A 16,340-nucleotide genomic window follows, 5' to 3' on the forward strand; every position below is an offset into this window, starting at 1 on the left:
CTGTTTTTTCGAAACATTGTTTTATCGAAATTCTAGAAATTTCGAAAAAGTTTTGCGCAAAAGTGTAATGGAAACGCAGCTACTGAGGAGAGGAAATTATGATTATTATTGCTTAGATTGGTGCACCTGCGATCCTGTACTGGATGGATGGATGGATGGATGGATGGATGGATGGATGGATGGATGATGGATGGATGATAGATGGGTGGATGGATGAATGATAGATGGATGATGGACGAATGGATGATGGATGGATGGACGGACAAATGGATGGATGGATTGATTGGCTCTCACAAAGAGACGTGGAGGAGAAAAGAGTTAGCAGAGGTGATCTTTGGGAGAGACCAGGATGCATCAGGAGTGGATCCATCAGAGGAACAGATCATGGTAGATGTTCTGGAGGTTAATACAGGGAAGCAGATGGAGATGGTTATCATCTCTGTTGATGTTGAGGGTCTGCTTCTGTCAGCAGTAATGAGGTCAGAGGTCAGAGCTTTCAGTCAACAGTAATCAGAATGGATGAGAATGATTCATGAAAAACCAGGAATGTTCCATCAAATCAGAACAAAGTTTGTGTTTGTAGATGAATTCATCAAATCGGATGATCAGTTTGATCTGAAAGGATCAGTTCTGCTTTGAACAGACGACCACCACGACCATGAAGCACCAGAGCTCCTGCAACAAACTTCAACATGTCGGGTGTGTGGTAACAACCTGTCAGTTTATTTGATAGCAAAGGAATCCAGACGATGAGGAAGACAGACGATGAAAATTCCCCAAACGATCATCTTCATGTTTGTCATTTTTTCAGACTTCCTTGAAGCTGAATCTCCTTTCAATGATTTGCAATGAGCCTTCTCCAGTCTGCAACCCTGAATCATTAATAACAAAACTACATTTATTATTTTTAATTATACCTCAGCTCAGACACCTTTTCAGGGCAGTATATAACCACTGATGGCATGACACTACAACGAGACAGCTCATTGAAATATTTAGGAATATGGCGGGACAGCTCACTTACCTTTTGATTCTCATATTAACACAATAGTAGCTACGGTTAAATCTAGAATTGACTTTCTGTCCTGAAATAATCATTATTCACTCTTCAAAGGATAATTTGGTCATCTTGGACCTCTATCACACATGTATTCACTTTGTCATTACTGCTTTGTTTAAATGAGCAATACCATGAAAACACTTTTTTGAGCTTTTAAGTGTATTTCACTGTTTATTCCTCACTTTAAAGTACCCCAAAGCGGTATTTTGATCCGTTCATGGATTTAAGAATACCCTTCTAACAACCTGCACTGTCTGCAGAAGCCCCTCCCATAACCAGGAAAATGAGCGGGTCCTCACGATCTGATGTCACAGAGTGAGACTTCCTCTTTCAGGAAGAGTCTGCTCCGCCCCCAGACTAACACAAACACTTTAACCCTCATGCTCTCTTATGGGGTCCAGATGACCCCACCCTTACATTGAGGTGTTAGCTCTTCTATGACAAAGGTGGACAAGGCTTCATGTCTGTCATTGGACACCAGTAAAGATTGACAATCATTGAAGAAAAAGGAAGGGTTACAATGGTCCAATGCATCAGCTTGAGCTAGCAGTGATCAGCAAGCTTCGTGAGTGCAACCCTTCCCCTCACCCCCCTCCGTTTGTGCAAAGCAGAGGCTAGCTGTCTGTGTTGTGAGTTTGTGCAGCTGGCCAAGAAATGCTCTTTGGGTTTAGTGTTCAAATTCAGTGTGGTGGCGTAGGAACATCTAGCTAATTAGAAGTCTGCGGAACATGTTGAACGTATCCCAGAATGGTGCAAGCAGATAGGGATTATGGGAAAATGGCAGAATGGGAGCAGACTATTTCCTGAAGGGAAAATCGAGTGATGAATTGAAAGAACTGGTTTAAATGTAGATTATTGAGCAGAAAGGTAAATGGATCTGCATGAAAGCAAAGAGTTTTGATAAAGAGATTATATGTCATCATTTCAATAAATCCTGAATTGTTCATCTGGTGATGCCTGCATTTTTTGACAAAAATTTCACCACAAAAATGAACCTATTAACCATCAATATGCAAAATTTGGGTTAAACGCCCAGGCTGCACTATATGTGTGCCTACATCAATATCTAAAAAAAACAATCTCGTTTTCTTATTAGGTGACTTGCTGATGAGGCCGTCTGGCAAGGATGACATCATGAAATGGGTGGCATCCTCAGGGAGTGGCTCCTTTAATACCCATCACTGCAATTCATATGATGTTGTCAATATCTTGTCTATCTTGTCTATCTTGTCCATATTACCTTTGTTCTGTTCTTGGAATTGCTACCAGTACTCATAGTTAGCACTCTAGAGACTTTCTCACCATGGTTTGACCCGGAGTTCTAATCACCCTTATCCATATTCTTTTTTTCTGCTCCCATGACTTGAATGAGCTGCAGAAAACCCTAAAGTTGTGACCTTGGTCTCATTAGCTGCATTGAAGTCAATAGTAACAGACGTGACTAGTGGTGAATGCAGTGAATGCAATGAGTTATTTTGCTTTTTACATTTGTTTATGGGTTTCTGTCTATTGATTGTAAAAAGTATGCACTCCTTTTATTGTAAATACTGATGTGAGAAGATTTCCTACTCCATTTCTTTCAGCTCACACTGTGAACACACTTTTGGATGTTAACTTTTCAAACAAAAGATCCATACAAAATACACATTTTTTTTATTTAAAACACAACATGACTAACGCATTTTTTAATTGGAAGAACAACTGACTTTCTTTAATTGAATGTTGTGTTTTGAGTTACTGGTGTTGAGAAAACCACTACTGCTGCCGACACTTTTGAAGGCTTTCAAAGAAACAACTATATGATCACGTGTATGTTAAAGAAATCTGGTGAGACAGGTAGAGCTCTTGGCTTTACTCTGCCCGCTCAATTTACTGCTGAGAAATAAACAGCTTGGAGGAAAATGTGGCTTCTGCATTCCTCTCTGACATCATGTGCTATTTATTCCCCATACTCAAACAATCAGCTCAGAAATATGGAAGTGACAGAAACAGGTTGTTCTTTTCCGTGATACCCTCAAGGACGAGATCATTGTAGTTTTTCAGATGTATCTTAGACAACATTTTGTGTGCAACAACTGCTGACCAACAGTGGTGTCCTGTAGAGACTTTACCAACTAATCAGCTGATCCGGTCCCAATGGTGTCTGATCAGAGAGACGAGCTGCTCATTTTCACCTATTTGGAACATTAACATCCTGACCAACAAAATCGAAACATCTGAAGCTAATTCACAAAAAAAAAACAAAAAAAACAAAAAACATAAACCTGTTGAAAGCAACTCTTAATATCTCTGCTAAAACAATCAAAGTTCATGTACATATCCACCGCTGTACATAGCAAATATATGTTTGTTAGCATATCACAAATACTGAAACAGACAAACACATTCGCACACAAAATAATGTCGTCAAAGCAAAACTATTGTTTTCCATAGAAACTGTCAACAACGTTTTACGTCCTTATTTCAAAACCGATAGACAGTTTTTCAGAAATCTGGGTTTTGAGAAAATTCTGTTTTTTTGTTGTTTTTTTTACAATTTTTCTAATGAAATGTGTTATTCTTTTCACCACTGACTCTGTTGCTACTTCAAAGTCTGAACAATAAAGGAAAGGAAAAAGAAAAAAAAAAACTTAACTTTTGGTTTGCATTTCCTCTCCTGAAACTCACACTCTGCACCGAGTTCTTTCCCCGCCCATGACTGCAGTTGGGTGGGGCAAATGCAGGTGTGGCAAAGTTTCCCTTAAATACATCACATGTAAGTGAAGTTTCTAACTGTGTGTTTGCCAAGCGGACTAAAAACACAACTCAGACTGCTCAGTGCTTGTAAGTGAAACCTTTTCAGCCAAGACTCAGCCAAACTTTCAGACTTAATTTCAGCTGACTTGTCTCGTGTTCTTTCCAGGAGGACCTCTTACTTCCTCTAATCTCTGACTGGTCGTGAGAGCTTGCAGGATTAAAACATATGATAAGAAGCGAGGTGTAAACTTAGCACAAAGCTGTCAGGTAAGTGGTGTTGGAAGAGATCTGTGTCCCACTCTTGAGGTTTGTTGGTATTCCTCCAGAGCTGATGGCCTCATTTATGTCCTCCAGTAAGCTTGTCAATGCTAACATCTTCCATCAGGAAACAACATCCAGCACAGCCTCCCTCAATCCTCATTTCTTTTCTCTTTTGCAGTCTCATTCTGACTCTGGACGATAAAGACTCAAACAGCGTTTTACTATCAGCCCGCTTTTTCTCCACGCTCTGCTGATCCTATTTCTGCTCATCATGTATGAAATAACCAAGAAACTCTACTGGAAGACCTGGGATGGATCTCTTCCGGGAGGAGCTGTGGGTATTCACACAAAAAACGGGACCCAATATGTGAGCAGACCCACAAGTCGAGGTGAATGTGGTTACTACAATCCAAACAAAGGACCCTATTGCTACTATCCATTCGATCGCAAAGAGTGGAAGGATGGCTCATTTGAAATCTTCGTCAATGAAGATGATTTTGAAGATCTTGTTTGGAGGGATGCTTCTAATGGTTCAGTACCTGAAAATGCAGTTCAGTCTGCTTATTCTCCTGAAATTTATGTAGGGAGGAACAAGGATGGCCTGGGAAAAGTGAGACCAGAGCTTCAATCTTTTTATTTACCCTGGGAAGGTAAAGAATATCCACACAATAACTATCAGGTCCTGACTTACAACACAGATTTTAGGAGTCAAGAGATCTCAGAAGTGAAGTATGACATAGACAAAGGTATAATCACAGACAGCCATCCAGAGACAGTTAAAGTAACAGAAGTTTCCAACAACAGCAGCAGTAAAGTTACAAAAACAGTTACTTTTTCAGAGACGATTACCTTGGTAAACAAATGGGAAACCAGTGGCTCCTTCAGACTGGGTGTTCAAACTGAAATTTCTGCACAAATCCCATCTGTTGTTGAAGGTAAGATCACAGTCAGTACTGAGACTACACACACAGAGGCAAAAACAGGCTCAATGACAATAACAAAAGTGTTTTCTGAAACACTAAGCTTGGACGTCTTGCCAAATAAGACAGCAAAGATTTCCTTGGTGGCCTATAAGTGCAAGCTCAGCATTCCTTTCACTGCATGCCTCTCTCGCACATACAGTAATGGAAAAAAGACAAAAACAAACATCAGTGGAACTTACACAGGTGTTGAAGTTGATAATGTTAAGGCTGTGATTACGGACTGTTAGGTTGGGATTGTGCCAAAGCTCCAGTGGGACAGCTACTGGATACAGTTCCCCAGTTCAGTCTGTTGATCAGGTTTGTACAGTTTGTAGAGTTCCTCTCCAACTATATTTTTTTCTGTTGGAGAATCGTTCCCAGTGATCATTTAATTATGATTATGCAGTTTTTAGCTTTAAAATCAAAATACCTGCATTTAATGCATATTTTCTGCAGAGCAGCACAAGCTCATTAGAAATTCACTTTTGGGTTGTGGAAGGACTGCTTGCACTGAAGTTAGCCCTAGCTATTTTACCAGAGTGCCTTTGTTTACATTCTCTCCTGCTAGCAACAAGCACCTCACAAGCCCAAGCTAGCATTAGCATGGCAAAAAAGGGTGAGCAATAATGGAGCTATGCAGCCACATATACAGCGACACTGTTTCTATTTGTCTCAAACGGATGATTTAGAAATGGAGCGGACATGGCGAGAGTTTGTCCTACCCATGGAGCTTTTTCAAACATCCGGTTTTCATCTGCTCTTGATCCAAGAGGATTTGAATAAAGACATACTCAGAAACTCACTTTAATTCTTAAATTCTTTTATACATAAAACAACATTCTCATAGGAGTGGGTCTCTAAACCTGGTTTGCCTCTTGCCTCTGTGGCAGTCCATTATTAGTTCCCAGCAGAAACCCATCCTGTGTCAGGCCACCTACTTATCAGGAGAGGGGAGCTCCAGTCTCTTTGTGCCGCTCCTTATCCTTTCAAACTTGGTCTTGAGTTTTTATACTCTGGGGTTCATAGAAAACATCTTTTCTGTTTATTAAAATCCCTCACTTTGTCCAAAAACAAAGCAAAAGGTAAACTAGTGACTAAGAAGGTCTATCAAGGCCTTTGAACAGCCCCTACAGTTTGAAATGCAGAAATAAAGGTTTAATGTTTGAGGTAATTTTGTTATTTTTAAAAGCAATTTTGTTTCAGTTTGTATGTTAATAACCAGTTAAAGGTTTATAGAACATTGACACTGAGCTAAAAAAGTGGAGAAATTACTGTTCAAGTTTGGAAGTATAAATAATTCAGGTAGTTCTTCAAGGGTTTGCTCTGGGACCGCTTTCATTTGACTTTGACTCAACCATTTTGTCAAGTTTTACTCTTAAAGATGAGGTGTTGGCTTTTGTTTTACTTTATTAATATGATTTCATCTGGGTCTTATATTGATCTCAATTTATATATTTTTGTATTTTTGGAGAGGAAAAGCAGAATGTATCCATCTTGAGGTAAATTTGCTTTTTTGTATTTGTTGTCGTGTGTTATGAGAAACCTGAAACTTTTACTTATTGAATGATTGATGGATTTATTTTTGGATTGGTTTTTGTAATACTCAAGATTATATTTTTGCTTCAGTTCTGTTTTGATCAAACTGCTTAACCTCTGCATGTTTTGGACATAATCATGTCATTCTGGCTATCACTTCTGAATAAAATTCAACATTGACTTGATTCCAATTATAAATATTGTTTGATCCTATTATTCTCCTGCTTCAATGTTTTTCAGTGCAATGCTTTTCTTTTACTGTCTCTCACAAAAAAACATCAATTGGATGAACTTCATTTCATTCAGGAATGTTTTTCAATCCAATAAATATATGGTGAGTGAACTCAAACTGTACACGTTTATACAATTTAATGTAGTTGAGTTAGTCCAACCAATTTAAAAAAAAACAACTTTTAATGGAAATAACTGCATATAATAAACAGAAAATATGTATGTTGGTTCAACCAAAAAAATGCCATTCAATTGATTTAAACAATTTTGTATTGTGAGAGCTGTTTAAAGTTTATTTATCATAAAAGTAAATTCAGTGGAAGTCAAATTATTTAATTTAAGACATTAAAGAAAGCTTGGTTTGATTACGTACATTTTATTAATTAATTTTTCAAGAAAACTCTAAAAGTGTGCCAACATACAATCTACTTGAGATATAAAATTATTATTTCAAAATAAAAGAAAACAGAGGCACTTTTGTGAAATGAAAATATACAATCAAAATACCAATGTGAGAGAATAAGATAAAACACCTGTTGATCAAAATGCAGCACAAAAAAATAATATCAAAGACATTATAGAACAGATCCTACTAATAGTGACTGACATAATAAAATTCAGCTGAATGTAAAGAAGAACCCCGACTTCCTGTTCTGGTTCAGACTCAGCGTTCGCCTTCTTTTCAGGCACCTTTCCCCGCCTGGTCTTACAGAGGATCCAGACGAGACAAAGCCCTCTCTAACACGTCTATATATCAATGATCTATTTTTACATAACATGAATAAAGTAATGCTACAAAATAAAAGCATGTAAACTGTTCCTCAGTGCTCTACTGTTCACATTGCAGAGGCGTCTTTTTTCTGACGTTTTCTCTAATTATAGTCAGTGCGCATGCACCCTTTGTTGAATCCATGTTTGGTGATTTGATAGGAGTGTCTGTGAACCCGTGATGTATTTTTGACAGTCATCTAACAGTAGGTTTAACAACTGCATATTTAAAAGACTGAGGCACATAACCAGTCTCTAGAGAGGTATTTATTATGGTTAATATGGATTCACTAATAAGGGGGAATATTTCTTTAAAAAGTTTAGTGGGGATTGGGTCTAAGAGACAAGTGGAGGTTTTAGAAGACGTAATAACTGATGCTATTTCTGCTTGGTCCACAGCAGTAAAGCAGTCTAATGTTACAGGCGTTTCTATTGATTCCATTATTTTCTACGACTTCTGCCTGCTTTGGGCTGATTGTGGGAATAACCACATTTAGCTTGTGTCACACTCCTCTACCTGGTGACGACTGATGAAGACGGAAGGTTTCCGTCGAAACATGTCAGGTATGAAACTGTCATGAATCAGTCTGTTTTTCCCTCAGACCACCAGAGGGAGCCATCGCCTGAATTCTGAAACTCTCCTGAGCCTCATCTTCACTCCATTTCCCATAAGCCTCTGCCTGCTGTTCCCAGACCTCACCAGCTGTCCCTCATTCTACAATCACCACAAACATTTATAAGGAGGCTTCAGGCTGTGCTCAGGTGCGAAGTCTTGTTTTGGTGTACTCCTGCATTTCTGAGCGTTATCTCCTTCAGTCCTGTTCCTGCTTAAGCCTGCCTCGACCCCAGCCTGTCTTTGACCACCGTTCTGCCTCAGCCTGTGACATACTCCTCGCCGTGCCTGACCCTCGCCTGGATCCTGACTACTCTGGTTTTCCTCTGATGCCCTCATGCTGGTGCTTGACCCCTGCCTGCCTGACCCTGATTTAGTTTTGTGGACTTTTAGCTGTGCATCACGCCTGTTGCCCTGTCTGTGCTTAATAAACCTGCTGCACTTGGATCCAGCTGCCTGCCTGTTTCTGACAGAAACAATCATGTGTCTGATAACAAAATAATAACAGTTATGAATAATACAGACACTATGAACTTTATTGCATTAATAAAAATGAATGTTTTAGATGTGGAAGTAAAAGGGCAAACCACTTTCACATATTTTGGAGCTGTCCAGTCATTCAAGATTACTGGTCAGAAATTCATAAACATTTAAAGAATATATTTAGGATCGATCTTCCATGTTCATTTGAGACAATGTATTTTTGCAAATTGATTCGTGATTGACTTAATACTAGGGATGTCCCGATCAGATGACGTGTTCGGAAATCGGGCCCGATCTTGTGTTTGAGGACTCGATCGAAATCGGACTCTTTTGACCGATCAGGATCGGATACTTAATTAATTGTCATTATGATCAGAGCTTTATGTTTCATCTTATCATTACAGATAAATACTCCACTAGAAGTCTGCATGTCATGAAAAGATCACAAAATGTCATCACCAGAAAACGCAGCAGAAAACGGCAGCAGCTCAAGCAGAAGGCTAGCGTAAACAAAGCTAGCTAGAAAGCTAACTTCCGGGACCAATGATTGTATGATAAAGATGGCTGATAGGTACTGTTATCGACCTTTTTTTAAAAGACCTTTTCATACATGCTACTACTGCTTTCATTATAAATGTAATGCTAATTTTATCCATATAATATCCAGTCTGAGGCAATATGGTTATTGCAGTACGCTGTACACACAAATGTCTTAAAAAACGCTTTAAACTGACAGTAAGTGTCTCTATTGTCATAACTCAAACAACAACCTCTAAAGGTATTTCAACAGAAAAAGTTTTTTTTTTCTTTTTAATGTGAAGCTCTTCATGCTTCAGGCAGACGTCTACACAGCAGCTGCTAACTGCTACATGCTAGCGCCGTGATATAACTCCTTAGGACCCGAGCTGTCCTTTGATATGCCTGTTTTATTTATCTGACAGAGAAATAACAGTTAAGAAAATTAACTACTGTGGTAATAAAACCGAAAATGAGATGTCTTAAGAACTTAAAAAATAAGCACATAATCTTATAAATAACTAAATAAATAAAACTAATAAATTAAAACTAATAATGATATCAGCTATTCATGAACACTCAGATTTTATGCTAAAACAAAGTCATAATTTATTTTTAAGAATTTTAAATGAGAACAGGAATCACATTTGGTCAAAAATGTTCAATAGCTATAAAGATGTTAAAGCTAAAGTCACTAAACTTTATCACATGATTAATTATCACTTATATACCAAGGAAATATGTCTTTGCTGTATTTTTAATTGTTTATTAAAGCTACTTCACAGAAGTGTTTTATTTAATGATAAAAGAAGGTTAATGAAATATAAATAAGGGACAACACTAATTTGTTTCTTCAGTTTATCCATGTTTTAAATGTCTTATAAAAGTATCGGATCAGGACTCGGTATCGGCAGATACATAAAATCAAATGACTCGGAATCGGATCGGGACCAAAAAACCTGATCTGGACATCCCTACTTAATACAATGGACAAAAAAATATTACATAGAGATGGCGGCTGTGGAACAGTGGTAGAGCGGTCGACTCCTGATCGGAAGCGAGCGGGTTCGACTCCTGCCTTGCCCGCCCATGTGTCGAAGTGTCCTTGGGCAAGACACTGAACCCAGAATTGCCTCTGGTGGGAGGTTGGCGCCAGTGTTTGGCAGTGGAGCCACCACCAGTGTGTGAATGTGTGTGAATGGGTGAATGGGTCTGTGACTGTGAAGCGCTTTAGACCCTCGAAGGAGGGTAGAAAGCGCTATACAAGTATACGCCATTTACCATTCATTTTCATTCATTTTTATTAATGCCATTTACCATTTACGTGCTTTTTCTGTGTTGGCTCCCAAACTGTGGAATCAGCTGCCACCAGCTATAAGAGAGATCACGCTTTTGGAGTGTTTTAAAAAAGAATTGTTCCTCCACTACAGCCTTTTAGCATCAGCCTAGCCTTTTATTCTATTTTATGGTGGTTTTATCTCTGTTTTAAAATTGTTTTATTGTTTATGTCATTGTTTTTAAATTGTTTTACTTGGTTTTATGTCTTTTATCCTTTTTTATGTTTTACTATTGCACAGTGCTCGGTTTTTGTTTTTCCTTGTGTACAGCACTTTGGGCCTCCTTGACTGGTGGTGGAAGGTGCTTTATAAATCAATAAATAAAATGAAATGAAATGAAATAACCTGATGGCAGCAAGTCAAAAAGCAATCACTAAAAGATTGTTCACAGAGGATCCGCCAACAACGGCGGACTGGATTACAATGAGTCACAATGTTTAATCTGGAAAAGCTCTCTTCATCAACTCAAGTATTGTTCCATAAAATATGGTCAAAATGGACAAACTGTAAAATCAAGTTGGTCAGAGTTTTTGTAAATCAAGCTTTGGACTGTAAGCTTTCCCATTTTATTGACAGTCTATATGAATGGCAATGTGCCCCCCTGGAACTTCACACATGATGTAGAGGGACATGGAGCCCTTGATGTTGGAGATGATTCTGCTGGACAGCTCTTCATCTGGGAATCTCCTCCTGAAGTACTCCTCCTTCTGAGCATCATTGAAGCCTCGCACTTCTGTCAGAAAGAAAGAAAGAAAGAAAGATAGATAGATAGATAGATAGATAGATAGATAGATAGATAGATAGATAGATAGATAGATACTTTATTAATCCCAAGGGAAATTATGGCAGTCTGTAGCTCCAGGTCATTCACACAAATTAGAAATAAATAAACAAATAAATAAAAACAAGTAATAAATATCATTAAGAGCAATAAAAGACAATAAAAACAGCAGTACAATCAGGGTCCCCTTCTCACCCTCCCCTTCTCAGCAGTGTTATACAGTCTGATTGCAGTGGGTACAAATGACCTCCAGTATCTCTCTGTGGAGCTCGGCAGTGAGCGAAGGCCGCAGCTGGATCAGAGTGAGAAGACTGTGCTGCTGATCTCTGATCAAATTCATCTCCCTGAAGGAAAGAGGAACCACAGCACTGATGTCTTGGTTCTCCAAGCCCTCGGCCCAGTCCAGAGTGAACTTCTGCACTGAGAAGCTTTTTCCAGCTCCAGCAACTCCGCTGGTCAGAACCACTCTGATGGATCTGTGTTGGTCAGGGAAGACTTTGAAGATGTCTGGGTTCTTGATTGCAGTGTCATGGAGCTTGTTGGTCTTGGTGGTTGTCTCCAGCTGCATCACCTCATGTTGGGTGTTAGTCTCTCGTCTCAGTTCCTCTGTGATGTAGAGCTCAGTGTAGACCTCGTTGAGGAGCGTTTCTCTTCCTGCTTCTTCAGTTCCTTCAGCCACATGTTCACTTCTGCTCCTCAGACTGATCTGAGGTTCTCCAAACATCTTCTGCAGACCAACATCTGCTGAAAGAGCAGAGAAGAAAGCTCCTTCATGAGTGTTCAACACAACCCCAGCAGATGTTTCCAGAAGAATCCATCAGCAGATGATCAGGCTCTGACTCACCAGCTCTGGGTCTTTTTGCAGACTGGGGTCCGCTCCTCTTCTTCTCTCTGTGGATACTAAGGAGAAACGTTAGTGAACAACAACCAAAGCAGTCAGTGGGACATGAGCACATTCTGGGATATTTAAAAATACTAAAGCTTTGGTTAGATTACATGATCAATAAAATCAAATAATGATCCAATAATTCCAAATACAAAGACTTCTACTAGACCCCATCATCTCTGATCCTGTGCTCAGCAGCATCGGTGCACCACAGGGGACTGTCCTCTCCCCCTTCCTCTTCACCCTGTACACCTCGAACTTCTGCTACAGTTCTGAAATGTGTCACATTCAGAAGTTTGCAGATGAAGCGACCATCATGGGGTGTATTGGGAAAGAAATGGAGGGGGAGAACAGGAGACTGGTAAACCTCAAAGACTAAAGAACTGGTTATGGACTTTAGGAGAGACAGACCCAGTCCTAGGTCAGTTCTGGTGGGTGGGGAGGATGTGGAGGTCATACAGACCTATAAATATCTTGGGCTGTGGCTGGACAACAAGTTGGACTGGACGAACAACACTGAGCAGCTGTATAAGAAGGCCCAGGGCAGAATGTACTCTCTTAGCAGACTAAGATCCTTTAACATCTGCAGGAAGCCCCTGGCCATTTTCTATCAGTCTGTGGTTGCTAGCGTCCTGTCCTATGGTGGGGTGTGTTGGGGAAGGGAGCACCTCAAAGGCCAATCTCTCCAGGTTGGAGAAACTGATCAGGCGGGCCGGCTCAGTGGTCGGCATGAAGCTGGACCCTCTGGTGGCAGTGGCAGAGAGGAGAACACTGAGCAAGCTGCAGAGGATCCTGGACAATGCCAGCCACCCTCTGCACTCTGCCATTAGCAGCAGGAGAAGCCTGTCCAGTGAGAGGCTGCTCCTTCCAAAATGCAGGACAAACAGACTAAAGAACTCATTTGTCCCTCATGCCATGAGTCTGTTTAACATGGCTGGCTGGCTAGAAAGCATGGAAAACTCTAATAAATCTGGCAAATTTTTAGCTAAACAGCTTAAAATTAATAAAGAAAAATCCACCATAACATCTATTATGGACCAGTAACGAAATCTTACTCATGACTCGATCAAAATTATTAACACATTTAATTTTTTTTCTTCATAAAAACCTATACACTTCACATATCAATCCATCAGAGCAAACAATAACAATCATTAACGAATTCTCCTCCATCTCAGAATATTCAATTAATTGGAATAAATCAGTTTTATTATCACTAAACAGTAACGCTGAGCAATCACTCTCAATACCGGTCAAATCAGGCAATATCAAATATCTAGGTGTTCACTTCTCTCCTAAACTATCAGAACTGGTGCAGTTAAATTATACCCTGTTACTGAAAAACATTCAACCTGCCCCTGACGCTTATGGGCAAAGTAGCCACAATTAAAATGAAAATTTTACCAAAAGTTAATTATCTATTCTCAATGATTCCCACACAACCTCCACTAAAATGGTTTAAAACATTAGACTCAGCCATAACCAGCTTTCTCTGGAAAAATAAACCATTAAGAATCAGCCTTAAAACTCTAAAATCTGCAAAAGGATGTGAAGGCTTAGAATTACCAAACTTCAACCATTATTTTACTGCCAACAGATTACAGTACATCTTAAAATGGTTAAAAAACAAATCAAGATTCAAAGGGTATATTGTCATATGCACAGTGAAGAAACGGGTTTCCCTGTACAAGGAAATTCTTACTTTGCAGCTCACTCTGAATGCCATAAAGATATAATAAAAGTTAAAAAGATAAAAAGATAAAAGATAAGGACATTTACAGGATGACTAAAGAGCATAGGTACAAAAAATATATAAGAAATAAACAATAAACTATGCATATGTAAGTGACTAAAATATTTACAAATCAACTTGTGCAAAATGAATTACTTTCTGTTGTTTAGAAAGTGATTTGTGGCAGGATTTTGAACAGGAGTCATGTAGAAAGATTAACCTGTCAGATCTACCATTTATCAGTCAAATAATCAAATTACCTCCAATCGTAAAACGCCTCAAATCCCCACAGATTGGGCGATTCTGGTCCTGCCTCTCAAATTCAAAACCCTGGCGCCCAAGCCAGAGGGGGCTTCTCAGGCTTCACAAGCTTTTTGGGCTGAAACCAGCCCTAACACACCAACACAAGCAACAGGCTGACGAGCTAGAACCCAGAACAGGAACAGAACATGAAACATCACAAGTTCTTCCAGTCTTAAGATCATGTTTCTTCACGCGCTTTCTTCCTTTTCAACATTTTTGTCTTCCGTTTATTTCATAGACTGATTCCAACATTTTTACAATTTTTGATGCTTTTATTTTGAAACTGATTTTTAATGCTAGACCAGTCGATAAGTTTCATCGTCCGGCCAGCTTTGCGACTTATACTTTTTGGTCACAAAACGGAATAGAGAAATCGTTGGACCACCCCAGAAGCTAGGTGACTGAACAGAGCAGAACCAGCAGAACCGCAGGTTCCCTTTCCTTCTACACCTGGCTGCAGATCTCGCCTCCACGGCCCGCCTGAACCATCCAGCTAGGAACGGGATCAACCACCCTTCCTGGCAGAGCAGATCCAGATCTACAGACCGCTGGTGAGATGTCGAACTTCGCTCATACAGTCAACTGCTGGTGGTTAGAACAAAGATTAACTATTTTTGCAAGAGTAACATCTTTGCCCCGTTTTGAATTCCTCCTTTTAAGAATAGCTTATTCTCACATCAGTAACAAGACCTTTTTATGCACAACACACACTTAATGCATCCACACATTTAGCTTTTTCCACCTCAATATTGTATGTCTTTTCTTCTCATTTATCTATTCTAGTTATTAGTTAAAGTTTTATTCTGTGCTCCACATATGTTCTTTGCTTTCCATGCTTTTCCGTCCATTATTTCTGCTTGTTTAACCTCATGTTATTCAATAAATATTCAAAAGGACGTCGTTGTTTGATATCATTATTTTCTTCTTTGTGGCAAAGTCACTTCACGGGTAAAGACACTCACGCTAAAATTGAGAGACTGATTAATTGATTACTTTATTGATTAGAAGTAGCGGCTAATCATTGATGAGTAATATTTTCCTTCATTACGAAGGTGATGCCCCGAGGATAATTTTATTAAATTTCAGTTTAATAAAATTTATATTTTTCAACCAACTTTGGGATTGAATACTTCATATTCACCCCTTTTCACGCTACACTACTGAGATGTGTGACCCCAGATAGAGCTAGCTTAACATGCTAAGCAGGCTGTTGTTTCTCTGTACGACACAGACAAATGAAAGTCTTTCACTCTGATCACTTTAGCAAGTAATTTATTCTTTGATTATTGACATTACTGATACAGATTTGACTTCTTTGACTTCATTTTCTGCAACAGCGTTAAAAACCTTTCTCCTTCTGGCTGAAGCACACCTGTCTGACGTCAGCCAATCAAATTCAATTAATGACAGGCAACAAAGTGACAACAGCAACACCTACAGGACATATTAGTCAATAGAGCTCCTACAGCATCCATAGCAATTACAAACTCTTTAGGAGACCAAAGAGATTCAATTTCCTCCTGAGTTAAGTTAAAGAATTGTTTAACATCTGTTATTATTAAAACAGCTAATAAAGAATACAGATTTTCTTTAGTAAAGGATGTTCCAGTTATTCCACATCCAAATGTTGTGAGGAGAAAACGAGTGTTTGTAGATCAGAGACCAGGAGGAGCTTCTGTTTGTGATCATTAGAGAATTTCAGGAGCAGTTTTTGAAGATTGTAGAAGAAAAGAGAGGACACCAAGTTTAGATCAAATATCAAGTGTGAGTCTGGTTCATACAGAACTTTTTAATCCAATTGTGAAGTCTACAATGTTTAATCTCCTGACTCTATAGAGATAACCATGACTTTATCTTTAATAGAGTCAGTTTTATTTTTACAAACAAACATATAAAACATTTGATCAATATTTTTACATGTAGAAGCATCAACATTTAGACCAGTGATTCTTAACCATAGGGCCGCAGCCCAATCTCGGTCTGCGAGCGCCACCTAGTGGGCCGCGAAAAAAAAATCTGTTCTGTACCTGTGGGACCTGAATGCAGCTCCATACCGCTTGGTGGAAGTTGTTTTTTATGGCCCGCAGCAGCAGTCTACTGACTGCAAGGACCATATTGTTTTTGCTTAAACATTC

At 39.1% G+C, this 16,340-nt stretch overlaps 2 protein-coding genes across 2 annotated transcripts in view; both read left to right on the top strand.

Annotated features, from left to right (window-relative positions):
* The window catches only part of LOC112140913 (gastrula zinc finger protein XlCGF57.1-like), a 153,408-nt gene that overhangs the window by 109,297 nt on the left and 27,771 nt on the right, over nucleotides 1-16,340 (top strand). The window lies entirely within an intron of this gene.
* LOC112140920 (natterin-4-like) lies at nucleotides 3,822-6,598 on the top strand. The gene is made up of 3 exons (XM_024263943.2): nucleotides 3,822-3,883; nucleotides 3,963-4,063; nucleotides 4,236-6,598. Exon 3 carries the CDS (start codon nucleotides 4,329-4,331, stop codon nucleotides 5,265-5,267), a length of 939 nt encoding a protein of 312 aa, XP_024119711.1. The 5' UTR covers nucleotides 3,822-3,883; nucleotides 3,963-4,063; nucleotides 4,236-4,328; the 3' UTR covers nucleotides 5,268-6,598.

This window comes from Oryzias melastigma, unplaced genomic scaffold, assembly GCF_002922805.2.
Source record: "Oryzias melastigma strain HK-1 unplaced genomic scaffold, ASM292280v2 sc00283, whole genome shotgun sequence".
In the NCBI taxonomy this organism is placed as follows: Eukaryota; Metazoa; Chordata; class Actinopteri; order Beloniformes; family Adrianichthyidae; genus Oryzias; species Oryzias melastigma.